The sequence below is a fragment of the Podarcis tiliguerta genome (genome assembly GCF_965153285.1).
Source record: "Podarcis tiliguerta genome assembly, chromosome: 5".
Lineage (NCBI taxonomy): Eukaryota > Metazoa > Chordata > Lepidosauria > Squamata > Lacertidae > Podarcis > Podarcis tiliguerta.
In genome coordinates, this window is record NC_139538.1 from 27,317,070 (window position 1) to 27,334,499 (window position 17,430).

At 42.5% G+C, this 17,430-nt stretch overlaps 1 protein-coding gene across 2 annotated transcripts in view; it reads right to left on the reverse strand.

Annotated features, from left to right (window-relative positions):
* Positions 1–1,197: 1,197 nt before the first annotated feature.
* The window catches only part of GRK7 (G protein-coupled receptor kinase 7), a 44,899-nt gene continuing 28,666 nt past the window's right edge, over positions 1,198–17,430 (reverse strand). For both annotated transcript variants that reach the window (XM_083442790.1, XM_083442789.1), the window contains 2 exons: positions 12,240–12,511; positions 1,198–2,709 (listed from right to left, as the gene is read on the reverse strand). In XM_083442790.1, coding sequence (XP_083298916.1) covers positions 2,388–2,709; positions 12,240–12,511 — 594 coding nt within the window. In that variant the 3' untranslated portion in view covers positions 1,198–2,387. The remainder of the gene's footprint in view (positions 2,710–12,239; positions 12,512–17,430) is intronic.

Below are 17,430 nucleotides of genomic sequence, written 5' to 3' on the forward strand. Positions count from 1 at the left end.
GTGGATTACCACAAAAGCTGCTTGCTTTAAAGTGCACTGGTAAGATGAACCTGTTTTCTTAGATGCAGCTACTCATAAACATGCTCAGCTGGGATTTCATCACCACAATAATCCCCAAAGAGTGATTTCATTTGTTCACTAACTTTGATGCAGCACAGGAGACTCAGGACTTTCAGCTCCATTTTTATATGTAAATAACTCTTTCTGTATGCATTAAATAAGAAGCTTAACCAATAATTTCAGTTCACCAGAATTAGTTTAGAATCCTGATCTTAAATCTGATTTCCTACAACAGCAACTAACGTTTCGGACATACTGTCTGCTTCTCCAGGAACACAGTCAAATGATGCATTTTTGCTGTTCAGTCCATCCACGAACCTTCTAATCTGGAAGGATTTCCAGTGACTGGGTGGGTTCTCACACTGCTTTCCACATTTCACCAAACTCCACTTTCAGCTCTGGGCTCCCCTGTATCTTCTGAGTTAGTATTTTTTCTTAAAAAAAAATCAGATCTGGAACCTGAATCCCTTTTCTAAGTCCTGACAATTCTGCAAAAAACAAGCATAGCTGCTCACACACAGGGACGGCACATCCTGTTTTTCTGCTTGATGTGAAATGTCCAGTGCTACCCTGCCACTGCCTCTGCCAGGGAAGCAGGGCCAGCATTGGATCTTGCTGAAATCTCATGTGTTCCGTGGAATCTCATGAGATTCCAGAGAGATCTTGCGAGATCTTGTTGGAAATTCCACCACTTGAGGCAACAGCTTCACCCTGCCTCATGGGAGATGGTTCTGAGATTAATTTAAGATTACCATTGAACTGAAAATAGAACATTGCAGTATACAGGGCAAAACACAGAATTTGTCATATCTTAATAAGCAGGTCTCTTGTGGTTTTAACTTAGGCCTGAATTCTGGTTCTGTACCCTTGTAATTCTAGCAGCCACAAATGGGAGGATGTCTGAAATAAGTCTGGGCTAATTTTTTAATTTTTTTTAATGTTTTCCCTTTAGTTAAAGGAATGCACAGAAACAAAAGATCTTTTTGGCTCAGGCTTCTGCCTGTTTTCCTCGAGTCGCTTCATCTGAAGTAGGGTTTTTTTCTCACTTTCAAGTATCAGTATTATTGAGGATAAGATGTGCAGATTGCAAAACAAAAAAGCTAAAATAGCAGGGAATAAACAGAGGAGACACAGCTCTTTGTAAATTAACTTAGTTTTATACAAAACTTTGGATCACAACAATATCTAATTAAAGTTTTACTGGATGAAATTCAGAATGCGATCAGAATTGGAGTCACACAGCTGGATGGATGGCAGCCACATAGATAAACTGATTGGGAGGCAGGCTTAGGTTCAAGATTGTAAATGGCATAATTTTAAAAATTATATTTATCAGTGAGTAATTTGGTGCCATCTGTTTTGAGATTTTCTCCAATCATAAACCTCCCCAAGTGTTCAATTGCGTGCTCACTTTTAAGTTTATACAGTTCGACAGGGCCACAGAAATAATTTCATCTGAGAATTTAGGGTGGGACATAACTTGCATAAATGAACTTCTGCTGTTGAAGAACCCCCAATAACTAGACATTTTTATCTAAGATTTGCCTGCCTAAATTAACCAGCTTCAGAACACCCTGACACACAAAAAAGAAATGTCAAAATGAGAGATTTACAAAGATTTGTAAAAGAACCAGATGTAGTACACATTTAAGCTAGACACGTTATGTACATTAGTTTCCAACATTAAAAGCACTTGTAAAAACAATTAACCATTTCTTTTAATCCCATTGCTTGCTGAATAAACATTCCTATTGCATTTATATTATTCTCTCTTTAAAGACCAGTTACATACTGGTGTGATTCATTTTGTAGTTTAATTTAAACTACAGCTTTCATCAGAGTGAAAAGATACTATCAGGAAATCTGATAGGAAGTTGCAATCAGTAGCAAAAATATGTTGACTATTGTTTTAATACTTAATAAATGGAGAAGCATAGCCTATATACATTTTTATTGAGTTTCCTACTTAACTGCAATTAGTTTAGACCCACTGTGTCACTCCAGTGATAAGTCTTTTTCATAAAGAACATGGATGTATCACTACTGAAACCTAACAAAGCAAAAGCAGTCTCGAGGGAGGAAAATATATATCCAAATGATTTTGTGTATTTTATCCAGAAATCACCATGAGTTGTTAAGCCATCATGCTATTTTAAAATAATCCTCATTCTTCATTGAAAATTTCCAATAAAATACCAAAATGGAAGAGAACAGTTTATTCGGCTTGCCTTGATGACGACAATGAGTTCTTGCTACACACCTTAGAGTCTTTGAAATAATGGAAGGTTCAATGGTGCGTTCCCACCCTTACATTTCTGGTGCAATATTTATAACAACAAACAAACTCCAGATTTCGAGTCAGCAACTAATCTGTGGGGATTGTTCAGGTCTTCAAACAGTCCAGTTTCGATGACTTCTTCTTGCCAAGGTATTGGGATAGCACCTGTTGCAAATTTCTTGAAGAATTTCTTGTCTTTGTCATCAAACTCTATCCCCCGCACTTCAGAGAAGTCGGCAATGTCTGCAACATCTTTGGCATAGACAACGCTGGGATCTGGCACAAAGGGGGGATCTATAAGGCCTGCCTCCAGCCTGTGGAAGTTTATTGATTTGAAGAAAGCATGCTTCCTGGGATCATCATCATTACTCCTGCAATAAGACAAGAGAATTTCAAGGTTAAACTCAAACATGCACAGATCTTAGGTATATTCAACTGCAAAATCAGAGAGAAGTGATAAAAAATAAATTAGTTTGATGTATTCTTAGCTCAAGGTACAAAAGGCTTTTCTACTTCATGGACCAAGTTTTAATCAGGCTGAAAAGCAAATTTGAAGAATATCTACTTGGAAGTACCGTATTTTTCGCCCTATAGGACGCACTTTTTCCACTCCAAAAATGAAGGGGAAATGTGTGTGCGTTCTATGGGGCGAATACAGGCTTTTGTTGAAGCCTGGTGAGCGATAGGGGTCAGTGCGCACCGACCCCTCTCCCTCTCCAGGCTTCAGAAAGCTCCGTGCAGCCCTAGGGAGACCGTGTCGCGCCCGCGAAGCCGCGCCGGGCTCCTGAAGGTTGTGCAGAGCTGCCTGCGCTCCTGGGATCGGCGCAGCTCCGCGCAACCCCCCGGAGCCCGGTGCAAAGCCGCACTGGGCTCCCAAAGGTTGCGCAAGCTCCCAGAGCAATGCCAAAGCTGCGCTCAGCTTCAGCATCGCTCTGGCTCCTGTTCTGGGGGCTGGGGTCGGGGGAAGCTCGGGCTTCCCCCGCCCCAGCCCCGCGCCTGGGGGGGGAAATAATTTTTTTCCCTTTATTCCCCCCCCCCCCCAAATCTAGGTGCGTCCTATGGGCCGGTGCGTCTTATAGGGCAAAAAATACAGTAGGTCCTTGCAAACCATCATGTTTTGGAAACGTAAGCATCAACGTCAGTCTTAACACTAGACTTTTGATATGCTGCACTATTTAAACTAGACATGAAATTCATCTAATATTAATAAAGATTCTGGTAAGCAGCCCTAGGAACATGTTAATGTATTATAGAGATTTTAACCTAATTCTTCAGACACTTTCATGTGTGGCTTACAATAATAAAGGAATCAGGAGGCAATTTAAAATGTGTTAAATATGCAGGCGCCCTAAAAGCATCAGAATCGAAAAGCAGCTCTAGTGCAAACTCGTTGAATACCAAATGGTGTGTATGTTTGTGCATTTAAATGGAATTCCTTCTGTCCTCTACCTTTTCTCCAAGAAGCACAGAAGGACAGTCTGCCCAGTCTGCCCAGGTGGTCCCTTTGAGAAGATCTCAACAGTCTTAAAGACAAAAATGCATTTGACATTGTTCGACCATTTTCTGATCACTGAAAATGTCAGGACTGTCCATCACCTGGAGAACTTAGTCAATGTCAAATGGATATTACACTACAGTGTTTAAAACCTTCTCGTGATTAAGGAACTGCAAGGCTACAATTATTATTGTATCATAATAATACAAAGCAATAAGAATGTACGAGAAGAATGTACAATTCTTATTACTCTTTTCTTCCTGAATTATTATTTGTAATAATATAATTTTGTAAACCACTTTCAGTTCCATTCTGTTCTTATGATCAAGCAGTATATGCCGTATTTTTCGCTCTATAAGACGCACCAGACCACAAGACGCACCTAGTTTTTGGAGGAGGAAAACAAGAAATCTGAATCTCAGAAGCTAAAACAACAAGAGGGATCGCTGTGCAGTGAAAACAGCAATCCCTCTTGCTGTTCTGGCTTCTGGGATAGCTGCGCAGCTTGCATTCTCTCCATAAGATGCACACACATTCCCCCTTACTTTTTAGGAGGGAAAAAGTGAGTCTTATACAGCAAAAAATACGGTAAATTGTATTAGAATTGTTTTTGGGGGAATAAACTGAGAATCATGATCTAACACTTTCCCTCATCTGTCCTTGATTACCAGAGGCAGCTCCCATTTTTGAAATCTGAGCCCAGAAAACTGATGTTTCCATTTTTGCCTTTCAGGGCTGCCTCATTAAAACGTTGTCAAGGTGAGTTGCTAGAGTTGTCATTCTTCAGGATTCAGCTCCTTCCCAGGGTTTCTACACATTACATTTCTGAGCGTGGAGTGGGAGCATTGTGTATCTGGTATGCAAGCATATACCTGCATGCATGTTAATGCTAAGGCACCATTAGGTGCACAGCAAGCCATTTTGCACACAAGAGATGCCATTCTTTTTGTTTTTAAAGCCAAAGGTAAAGGGACCCCTGACCATTTATTTATTTATAAATAAGTTCCTCCAATATTTGTAAAGGTGACAGAGATTTTAGTAAGATGCAAATGTTAAGGTAAAGGTAAAGGGACCCCTGACCATTAGGTCTAGTCGCGGATGACTCTGGGGTTGCGGCGCTCATCTCGCTTTATTGGCCGAGGGAGCTGGCATACAGCTTCCGGGTCATGTGGCCAGCATGACTAAGCTGCTTCTGGCGAACCAGAGCAGTGCACAGAAATGCTGTTTACCTTCCCCCGGAGCGGTACCTATTTATCTAATTGCACTTTGACATGCTTTCGAACTAACAGGTTGGCAGGAGCAGGGACCGAGCAACAGGAGCTCACCCCGTCGTGGGGATTCGAACCACCGACCTTCTGATTGGTAAGTCCTAGGCTCTGTGGTTTAACCCACAGCACCACCCACGTCCCTGTGCTGTTTTTAGTCGATAGCTAATATGCTGCATTGACAATACAGCATATAACAGAGCAGGGCTTTCAGCAATGCATAGTTGCAGCGGGGTCTTGGGTGGTGATTTTCAGTTAGAAAACTGGGATGCTATAAACATGCCTGTGAAATGTTGGTGGATATGCATAGAATCTCAGAGATGTGTGACCCACAGGCCAGGAAAAAAACGTGGTACCTGAAAATGACTACTGCCAGCTTAGGAGGAACACATCAGGCTCCACCCCACTCCAGCTCCTACTTGCTGCTGAGTTGAATGCCTGCAGGCTGTGGTAGGGAATAACATTTAAACAAATTCAAGAGCTATCACCCCCTGCTTACAAAGTGGCATTTTAGCACCACCTCCAGGCTGAAATACATGCATGTACAAAAGTAAACAAGAGGCCATAGGGACCTTATAGGAGTAAAGAGTAGGAGCGTCATAGATTTTCCAGGATTGGGTATCTGATGGATGTCCCTTTCCCCCTTCCAGATAAAGACTGCTTGAGAACTTGCAGGCACATTTACCTAAACAGGGCTCATTCTCTATATATCACTTGCTCTTCCATGAGATCCAGCTCTGTATCTTTTTGTTTGTTGGCAAATAAACACAGCACAACTCCAATTTGTCCTGAACAGAAGCCATTGAATTTGATGTTATACTTTGATGTTATAATTTACCAAATTCATAAACAGACTGATTTATACCTTTACATTTCCGAGCACAATTCAAAGTGTTGGTGCTGACCTTTAAAGCCCTAAACGGCCTCAGCCCAGTATACCTGAAGGAGCGTTTCCACCCCCATCGTTCTGCCCAGACACTGAGGTCCAGCGCCGAGGGCCTTCTGGCGGTTCCCTCACTGCGAGAAGTTTTAGGGAACCAGGCAGAGAGCCTTCTCGGTAGTGGCACCCACCCTGTGGAACACCCTCCCACCAGATGTCAAAGGAAAAAACAACTACAAGACTTTTAGGAGACATCTGAAGGCAACCCTGTTTAGGGAAGCTTTTAATATCTGAAGGACTTGGGCGGGGTATATATATTATTATTATTATTATTAATTCAGGAAACCTGCACACTGGCGAACAATTTAAAAGGATTCTTAAAATATTCCTGTCTCTCTCCTCTGCCCCTTCTCAGTAGTTGCTTCCACAATGGTGAATGCTGTCCGCTGGGACGTGCATTAGGCCCTAAGTAACACTTGTTGCTTTACTGGACAGGACAAGTGTCTGGTCCCAGCCTTTGAGGCCATTGCTTGAAAATTGATTGCTGCTTATTACGTTGCTTTTTATTGTTCTTTAGTTGTTGCATTGTGCTACTTCATCATAATCCTGTATGGTATATGGCTCTGTAAATTAATTTTGAAGTGCATTATATAAACATTGCAAGGCAAATAAATTATATCTCTTTGTGGATGAGTGATTTCCTGTGCTCATCATTTATCTTTTCCATCTGGGAGATGGACTTGCCTGAAGGGTTTTGTGCTTATTTTTGTTCGCACATGGCAAAGAGTACAAAATATAATTATACAAATCTCCTAGGAGATGAAATAGTTAATCTCTTCTGACCCTAGCTCTTTTGATGCTGGCTCTTGATCACAAACAACAGAACATTTTTAAATGGTCAGGTGTGCTTATTAAAGCTGCCTATGAGAAGCTTTAACTTACGCAACAGGTACTTAAATAGATCACCCAAGGTCTCAATGACCTTAGAATCTTTAGCTAATCTTTACAATAAGGATGAGCTGTTCTTCAACAATATCTCCAGTATAATGGGCATAGACAGGCTTTCTGCTACCTCCAGTATACTGTGTGTAGCTTCTCTCTCCCATCCCATCTGAATATTTCAAATTACTTCACATAATATGACAACATCTATGGTCGTTTCGAACCCTGTAAAGCCATTCATGGATTTCGATATATGTGTTTCCACTAGTGGCACTAACAACAATGCGTAAAACAAGACTAGAGGTCTATGCCTTGAATTTGTCTTTCCCCCCTTACTTTGTTCCAGTGCTTCTTTGTGAATTACCTTATTATATTGCTTTTGAGAGACTCAGAGTAACAAATTTATTGCTGGATGGTGAGAAGGGGACTGGGGGAGGGGGCAGGGAGTGGAATCCTCTTCGTACTCATGCAGAAAATACCACCACTAGCAAGGAATGCTAAAGCAGCATATTTCGGAATATCAACAGCAGCGTGAAAAACATCTGCACAAATAACGGTTACGAGGCGGTTCTCCGATTCCCTCAGAGGTTAATATAACATTGAGCAAGCTGCAGCAGGATTGTACAGGATCAGGAACACGGATGTGGTGTAATAAAAAAAAAGTTCCTTTGCCCTTTTGCAGACTTCATGAGTAGCTGGAAGAACATTACCACATGTAAAACGTAGGGTGGGGTTGAATGACAGGTTATAAAACACAGGCAGAAATGTACAGAGTATGGAACTTATTTTCTTAAGGTAGGTTGTTCCTTTTACTTTGGGACATCCTTCCTTGGAAGGTGTGTTTGGCCTCCTGATGGCTATGCTGAACCTCCACTGACACTGAGAGCCAGTGTGGTGTAGTGGTTAAGAGCGGTGGACTCGTAATCTGGTGAACCGGGTTCGCTTCCCCGCTCCTCCACATGCAGCTGCTGGGTGACCTTGGGCCAGTCACACATCTCTGAAGTCTCTCAGCCACACTCACCTCACAGAGTGTTTGTTGTGGGGGAGGAAGGGAAAGGAGATTGTTAGCCGCTTTGAGACTCCTTAGGGTAGTGATAAAAGCGGGATATCAAATCCAAACTCTTCAAACTCTTCTACTGAATACTGCTTGCTGAGAGAGTTGTTTTGATCAGGTCCCGCTTGCAGGTTTCCTCACAGGCGTAAAGTTGGCCACTGTTAGAACAGGTTGTTGGACTAGATGGGCCACTGGCCTGATTCAGCAGGTTCTTTCTTAGGTTCTTTTGCCATCTTTAGGTTGATAAGAAAAAAATTAAATGCTATGACACCTGCTTGTGGTCTTCCCAAGGGCTTCTGGCTAGCCACAGTAAGAACAGGAGGCTGGACTGGATGGGCCCTTGGCCTGATCCAGCAGGACTCTTCTTATGTTCATCATGACAAAGACCACCTTTTCCCGCCTGTCTGTATACGAGTTTGTTATTCCGGTACCCTGGCTTTGTGCTTAACTCTTATGCTTTTTATGGTCTCATTACTGTTCATGGCTGTCCTTGACATTATCTGCTGCAGTTTGTATTTATTTCATCTGATGGTCTGCGTTTTCTATTCTTAACCCTTTCTCTCCTGCTTATGGGGGGGGGGCCTTTTGCCCAAGAAGTAGCACAAAACCTTATTTTTACCTCACCTTGCCTCTGGGTTTCATTCAGATAGCATGGTTCATTAGTAACAGAGAATTAGTCACGAATCACAGAATTGAAAAGTTGGAAAGGGCCCCAATATTAGATTATGATAAGTCTTGCATGTTCCTTCTTTAAGCAGGATTTTTTAAAGATAAAATATATTTATATAACGCTGCAACAACTGGATAGCACCACTTTGGTTGTCCCTGGACAAGGGACCTATGACTAGGTTGACAATTTGGCTGTAGTGACATAAGCATTTAGAATGTGCGTTTGTATATATCCTGACGTCTACTGTATGCAGCCTCAAAATAACAAAAACTTGAAAGCTTGCTTTCTCTTTAAGTGACAGAACTGGAGCGAGGGAAGTTGCCTAACACTTTTTACATCTTGAATTGTGTCACACAGAACTAGAAATAGTTGAATTTACTCATACTGTGAAGGGAAGAATCACATCCTCTGGACACATTAGAATTCCCCACTGAAACAGCACAGGGTGATCCAAACGAGACTATACCTCAGCGCACAAGGTTGTACGCTTTGGCCTTCTGACAAAAGGAAATGATGCTATGAGTTCAAGAGTTCCATGAGTTCAAGAAGCCATGCCCCCGTTGCTCCAAGGCCTTTGGAAAAATCAAATCACTTAAAAAACCCATGCAACGCCCTCCCACTTCTAGCTGTATATTTCTATGTGATATTCTGCAGGGTGTGCTGCAGGATTCTGCCTGCACTCTTAAACTCTCCTGCAGAAACAACATAGGAATACATATTATTTGTAATATATGTTTGCCCTTGAGCAAATACAGTGGTACCCCGCAAGACAAATGCCTCGCAAGACGGAAAACCCGCTAGACAAAAGGGTTTTCCGTTTTTCTATGCGCTTCGCAGGACAAATTTCCCTATGGGCTTGCTTCGCAAGACGAAAATGTCTTGCGAGTCTTGAGATTTTTTTCCGCTCCCCACCCCCTTTTTCTAAGTCGCTAAACCGCTAATAGCCTTTTAGCAGCTAATCCGCTAATCCCTTAAGCCTTTAATAGCCGCTAATAGCCGCTAAACTGCTAATCCGCTAAGCCGCTAATAGGGTTGCTTCGCAAGACGAAAAAACCGCTAGACGAAGAGACTCGCGGAACGAATTAATTTCGTCTTGCGAGGCACCACTGTAACCAGTTTTAGGCTCACTGAAAATCCTGAGCGCTGACTAGAACAACACATAGATCAGGGGTTGTAAATGTAGCACAAGGAACAAATGAGAACAAGGATTTGGGGAGGGTGAAGCATTTACCACAGCCAGTAGAACAGGATGTGGTGTGTGCCCATGCTCAGGGGCGTCTTATCCATAGCGGTTAGTGGCACAGGGCGCCAGGGCGCCAAGTTTTGGAAGGCGCCAGGGAAGAGGAGGAGGCTGGATGTGGTGCCTCCCGGCATCAGCTCGCTGCCCTCGCCCGCCTCCGCCGTGCGTATGAATTTGGCCAAATTCTTCCTTCCATTTTCTTAGCTATCCCACTTTCACTCTCTCTCTCTCCCTGGCAGATTGGAAGCAGAGAACTGCATGTGCTGCTAACACAACTCTGAAAAGTGGCACATACACAAATGGCACACTGGGATACTTTTGTTTCTCAAGGCACATTATAGAGGTGAATTAAGGATTGTGCATCATAATTTACAAAGAGGAGCCTATCAGCCCAAGCACAATCCTTGCTGTTGTGCCCTTAGCTGGGGAATCACTTTGGGAGGAAGTGCTATTGTGTTTTTAAACGTGTCACTGTGCTATGGTTTGGTTTGATGTATTGTTCTAAATGTTGTTAGCTACTTTTCTGTTATTTCTTTTGCACATCTATGGAAATATGAACCTTTCTCTAAAAAGGGGTGGTGTTATAGGTTTTGGAGGGACCTCCCCCCCCCCCCACCAACATTAATAAATGGTAGGATTTTGCGTAAGATAAAAAGCTAAAGGACCTCTGGACTGTTAAGTCCAGTCAAATTTGACTATGGGGTGCAGCGCTCATCTCGCTTTCAGGCTGAGGGAGCCGGTGTTTGTCCACAGACATCTTTCCGAGTCATGTGGCCAGCAGGACTAAACCACTTCTGGCACAAAGGGGACACTGTGACAGAAGACAGAGCGCATGGAAATGGTGTTTACCTTCCTGCCGCAGCAGTACCTATTTATGTACTTACACTGGTATGCTTTTGAACTGCTAGATGGGCAGAAGCTGGGACAGAGCAACGGGAGCTCACCCCATTGCGGAGATTTCATCTGCCAACCTTCTGATCAGCAAGCCCAAGAGGCTCAGTGGGGAACCACCCCAAACCCTAAACATTAATAAATGGTAGGATTTTGATTATTTGGGATATGAAGGGGAAATACAAGCTGCAGAGGGATTTCTGGGCTAACCTATGCAAGAATACCTGGCCCAGCTAAGGTCATTAAGAAATAAATACAGGGCCATTGGGGGACATTTGCAATGCAAGAGAGCTCCCCTGCCATGAGGTGTGAACAGATACAGGAGATCTGGAAGGTTGCCACGGTAACTGAGTGTGATGTCACAGGAAGAGTTTGGCACCTGAAAAAAAGGGCAGAGCAATCTTGGCTGATTGGTTGAAGGCAGGCTGGGAGAGATGCCTTGAACTCCAGTGCTGCCCTGCTGTGGGGAACAAGACCCTCTTGAGATGACCATGCTGTAGGAAGTAGACTTCCTCCATCTAAATCCAGGTGTAGATATGTGGACAAATCATATTTCTTAAAGGCACAACAGCCTCTGCCACATCTTCAATTCTACAAAGGAGCACAGACACTGGCTGAGGGCCAAGCCCCCTGGAATCCTGTGCACAGCTCAGCACGGACTGGGGTGGCCTGTAATAATATTATTGATGGGGGTAGATTAAGGATTGTGTGCTGTAGTTTACATAGGCCGTATTTTACAACCAAAGTACAGCCCTTATTGTTGTGTTATTACTGGACATCACCTGCGCACAAGGGAACAAAGGGAAAAGACAGAATCAGGAAACTGTATTTCAATGCGCTGGCCATGAATTGGAAGTTCATTAAAAAAGCAAAGCAGAATGCATTCCGTACTATGCCTTTGGAGGAAAACAATTATGGAAAGTATTTTTTTCTCCCTGTTCTTTAAAAGTCACCCGGCCACACCCACACCATAGATTTAAAGTGCATTTAGCAGACATGGCTTCCCTGTAATAAATTACAGTTGCTGGCATTCTACGTGTGCCTTAAATGTGCTTGAAATGTATGTGACCACAACCATCAGAGAAGAACTTCAGGCTTGAGATAATATCCCTGCCCAGTTAAAGCTGAGTGTTTTCCTTTCAGTCCACTTATGGTTACAAAATTCCAGGTGTTATTGAACGCCAATAGGATAGCCACCCTTAAACGAAACATTTAAAGCATTTTGATACATGAAGTCAGTTTTCCCGTGTCTGCTCTGCTATAAGAGAGCACAAAACTTACATAGGGTAAAATGTACATCCAATTTATGATAGCTCTGTTCTGCATTCTGGCCAACATTAACAATGAGACACATTTGGACAGTCTTAGAAAACTCTATAGAACCTATGAACCTCATTTCCCTAAAATGAATTGATGACATTACTCCTTAACTTCTTTTTTCAGTCAAGGTAAATAGAATCCTACCTGGTTCCCAAACGATCTGCTGGTTTCTTTGCCAAGAACGCTTTACAGATATCTTTTGTTGGCTCATCAAAGTGAGCGTGCTCAAACTTCACCTCATCTTCTATGGTTCTTCTTTTAACCTCGCTTTTATCAACTTTCTCTTTGAAATCCTTGAATGGAGTTCGGCCAGCAACCATCTCATAAATACTACATCCCATAGCAAACCAGTCCACTGAGTAGGTGTAATTCTCTTCATTGAGGATTTCAGGAGCCATGTATCCATTAGTTCCAGCCTGTGACAATAAAAAGACAATAAATCCTAAAAAAGCAATGTCTTTGAGGCGGGGGGAAAGATTCTTTTGATTAATCATGTACAATTGCATTTTCAGCTGCAATTACTAGTAATGAAAACAATCATCTCTTGATGCAGATGTATATCATAGTTACAGCCAAATTATTTGCATGCTATGTTTTCCACAAATGCATCTGTGCTGAAAGCAATTCACATAAAGAAGTCTAAATACAAGAATACAATAATGATACATAATGAAAAGTATAATAATTGTAATAGAACATAGAAAAAAGGCAACAATTAACAGTTCACTTAACACACATCCCAATATAAGGGAGCATAAGGCTCACCAATGGGTCAAGGAAAAATACCCAATATATTCACACTGAAAAGTAGTCTTCAAATATATAAAGGGCTGTCACATCGGATGGAGCAAGCTTGTTTTCTAATGCTCTGGAGGGTAAGGTAAAAAAAAAGGTAAAGGACCCCTGGGTGGTTAAGTCCAGTCAAAGGTGATTATGGGGTATGGTGCTCAACTCGCTTCAGGCCGAGGTAGCCAGCATTTGTCCACAGACCGCTTTCCTGGTCATGTGGCCAGTAGAACTAAACCACTTCTGGCACAATGGGACACCATGGTGGAAAGCAGAGCGCATGGAAACGCCTTTTACCTTCCCACCACAGTGGTACCTGTTTATCTACTTGCACTGGCGTGCTTTTGAACTGCTAGGTTGGCAGGAGCTGGGACAGAGCAATGGGAGCTCACCCTGTTGTACAGATTCGAACCGTCGACCCTCAGATCAGCAAGCCCAAGAGGCTCAGTGGTTTAGACCAGAGCACCACCCAGATGGTAGGACCCAAACCAATCTCCTCAAGTTACAAAAAAAGGAGATTCTGACTAACTAAACTGAGAAGCCCTTTCTGACAGTAAGAGCTGTTTGACAATGGAACAGACTCCCTTGGAAGGTTGTGGACACTTCTTCTTTGGAGGTTTGTAACCAGAGGTTGGGTAGCCATCTGTCATGCATGGTCTAGTTGACATTCCTGAGTTGCAGGGGGTTCGTCTAGATGATCCTTGGGGTCCCTTCCAACTCTACAATTCTGTTATTCGGTTCCCCCTCACTGCGAGAAGTGAAGCTACAGGGAACCAGGCAGAGGGCCTTCTCAGTAACGGTTCCTGCCCTGTGGAACGCTCTCCCATCAGACATCAAGGAAATAAACAACTATCTGACTTAGAAGATATCTGAAGGCAGCCCTGTTTAGGGAAGTTTTTAATGTTTGATATTTTATTGCTTTTTTATTCTATTGGGAGCCGCCTAGAGTGGGCGGGGAATGAATGAATGAATGAATGAATAAATAAATAAATAAATAAAATTATTATTATTATTATTATTATTATTATTATCCCAAAGCTGGTGATATATGTAGCAGAGCAATGCCCCCCTTTTAATTGGCAAATTAATGTGAAAAAATAGGGGTTGTATTGTTGCTTGTTCTAAATTATTTTACTTTTTAAAAAATTAATTCCCATTTTTGGATAGCTTTTATCTTATTTTGAGAACCTTTTTTAAAAAAACCATTCTTAGTGAATCTGCAAAAACTTGGAGATACTGCAGGAATTTGTTCAATTAAAATGCACCTATAAGACATTTCCCAATCAGTTATGAAGCTCAATGGCAGATCTTTCAAGGCATTAATAGCCTATCCTAGCCCACAGTGTAGCTGAGATACTAAAAGGAATATAGGAATAGGAAACCACTGGAACAAGCAAATAATAATTATGTGGAACAGAAGCACAGAATACTTTAACAATTTGTCTTGGCACACACAGGGTACAAAGTATAAGTGGCACTTATTCATAGCAGCTTGGGTTGTGCTTGAAATGCCATTGAAACAAACTGCAGAAGCCTTAGGACAGTTTAATGGCTGCAAACATGTTTAATTCTTCAGTACCATTTGTGAAGCTGAGATTTGGGGCAGATCTACACTCGTTTATAACGTTAAAATGTGACACCAGAGGATGCTGCAGAGCAGCAAGTCACAGACAAAGGGAAATTGCCATTGAACCTTATACAGTGGTACCTCGGGTTAAGTACTTAATTGGTTCCGGAGGTCCGTACTTAACCTGAAACTGTTCTTAACCTGAAGCACCACTTTAGCTAATGGGGCCTCCTGCTGCTGCTGCCGCGCCGCGCCACCAGAGCACGATTTCTGTTCTCATCCTGAAGCAAAGTTCTTAACCTGAAGCACTATTTCTGGGTTAGCGGAGTCTGTAACCTGAAGAGTATGTAACTCGAGGTACCACTATAGAACATTCAATTGAATAATGTTTAGCAGATCAATGGAGATCCTGTCTTGGAGAATAGCTTGATTCCAATATTCCCATTGGAAATACAGATGTGGTCATTTTGTACCAGAATTCACAAAGATCTAATTCCTCAAGGACTAGGGATGGGGGAGAAATGTGATTCAGTTCAAACCTGTATCTATCAAATCTATCAAAACAACATGAGAACCAAAACACAACCATTGTTCAAAATTTGTACTAATCTGAATTGAATGCAGTTCTCCAACCAACCAGTGTTTACAAGAAATGAACATTTTAGGGGGAAGTATGTATATATAAAAAAGAAAAATGGGAAAATACCATATGATACAAAAACGCATACTATGCGGAGTTATTGCTTACAACTATGAGTACATAGCGGGTGGTGCTGTGGGTAAAACCTCAGTGCCTAGGGCTTGCTGATCGCATGGTCGGCGGTTTGAATCCCCGCGGCGGGGTGAGCTCCCGTCCTTCGGTCCCAGCTTCTGCCCACCCAGCAGGTCGAAAGCACTCCTAAGTGCAAGTAGATAAATAGGTACCGCTTTATAGTGGGAAGGTAAACGGCGTTTCCGTGTGCTGCGCTGGTGCTGGCTCGCCAGAGCAGCTTCGTCACGCTGGCCACGTGACCCGGAAGTGTCTCCGGACAGCACTGGCCCCCAGCCTCTTAAGCGAGATGGGCGCACAACCCTAGAGTCAGACACGACTGGCCCGTATGGGCAGGGGTACCTTTACCTTTACTCTGAGTACATTCATCAAAACTGTATACAAAGGTGTGCTGATAGGGAGAAAATTGCACAAAATGCTGGCACATTTTTTGTTGACTGAACTAAAAAGTTTCATGAGCCCTTTTTTTTAAAAAACAACAACCTCATATTTTGTCATTTTGTCACCCCCCTCAGTAATGACACTAGGGTCGGCCCGCAACCCCCCCACCCCCTTCCTCCGCCACTGAGTCTTAAAAAATCATTTCCCCTTTCTTTTATTGAACCTCACGCTTCCAAATTTAGGAACAGTGCTCTCTCACACATTTTCTCTCTTCCCTTTGGTGCTCTTATGAAAGGTTTTGTTCATGATTTGTATGCATGCTAAAGTTTTTCAGATATGTTCTTTTCTGGATTTCCAGAAAAGTATGCATGTGGAAAAACCCAACAACAAAACTGAGCACAACAGACACACAACTGTGGCTAGCTGTTATGCATGCCTAGTTATGAATCCAATGGAAGGCGTGAGTTTAACTAATTGGCTTGTTTGGAGGTTCTAGCAGGGGAGTGCAGCTATCGTATACCCTTGACCGAAGAACGGTACACTCCTTCTGTCTGGGATGGTCGTCCTCTTCCACTGAGCGCACAGCTTCGGGAGGGACGCACATGGAGCGGTGAGGGAGGAAGGGGACACCCGCCTAGCCAGCCCGATCAGCCGAATCAACCCAGGCGATCAATGGGGTGACAGATGTCACAGCCAGATCGCCCTCACATCTTGCCCTAGCAGGAAACCTGCAGAAATAAGATGGATTGCTTGCCTCTTCTGCCCGTTGGCGGGTGACTGTGCTGCTAGGGTGGCGACGAGATCGCACTGGCCTATCTATTCTGAATGTATTCTGAATGTTCTTATGTGATGCCAATAAAGGTTATTTGACTTGACTTGACTAATTGGCAGGTGGGATAAGATGAACGCAATGTGGATTATGTCAAAAGAAGGGAATGCTTACAAGTGTGATCAGTAAGCAGCATATTTGCAGCTGAAACAAAGGCTGAAGCAAATGCGCACCTCAGCGCATTAGGAAGACAAATGAGAAAACAGTGAATTCTCAGCAATACATAGCTCTCATATAGGCATGTCCATAGAAAGCGATGGAGGGGAGGGGAGCTCCCTTCCATTACACAACACTTTTATAGTTTATCCCAGCACACATGGGTCTATCAATGAATGCTCAACTGGAACTGCTCCTCTTTGCTTCTGGTAGCTACAACTGTGCCTTTCTATTGTTCTTGATGGTTTCAGCTGATGGATTTTAAATGCAATTTTAAATACGGTTTTATTGCATTTTAATCTGATTATTTTATTAGTATAATCCACTCTTGGAGCCAACTGGCTGGAAAGCAAATTGAAAATAGAATGAATTAATGATTGAATATAATATTTTGAGGAAAAACCAGCCATTACTGTTTTAAAACACATAGGCGCAGATTTTTCTCCCCACGCTTATAACAAGTTTCCATTCTTTAAATAGAAGTCATCTTATAATTGTTTGTTTGTTTTATTCTTAGTTGGAGGGGTCAACCAGTCAGCTGGCTATGTGTTCCACTTTACAGAGGACTATCTAAAGGGGATATCTCTATGAAGGATTGCCTAGTCTAAGTCCAGTTTAAAGAATACAGGCATAAAAAGGGAGAGAAGGGGCCTTGAAGCTGCCAATCAGACTGAGTAGGCCCAAGAATCAGTCTTCCACCAGTATGGAGAGATGTATTGTATTTCCATTGAAATGATAGCGATAATGTCTAAATGTGGATCTGTACATATAAATATAAAAGGGACGACAGAGGACAAGATGGTTGGACAGTGTTCTTGAAGCTACTAACATGAGTTTGACCAAACTG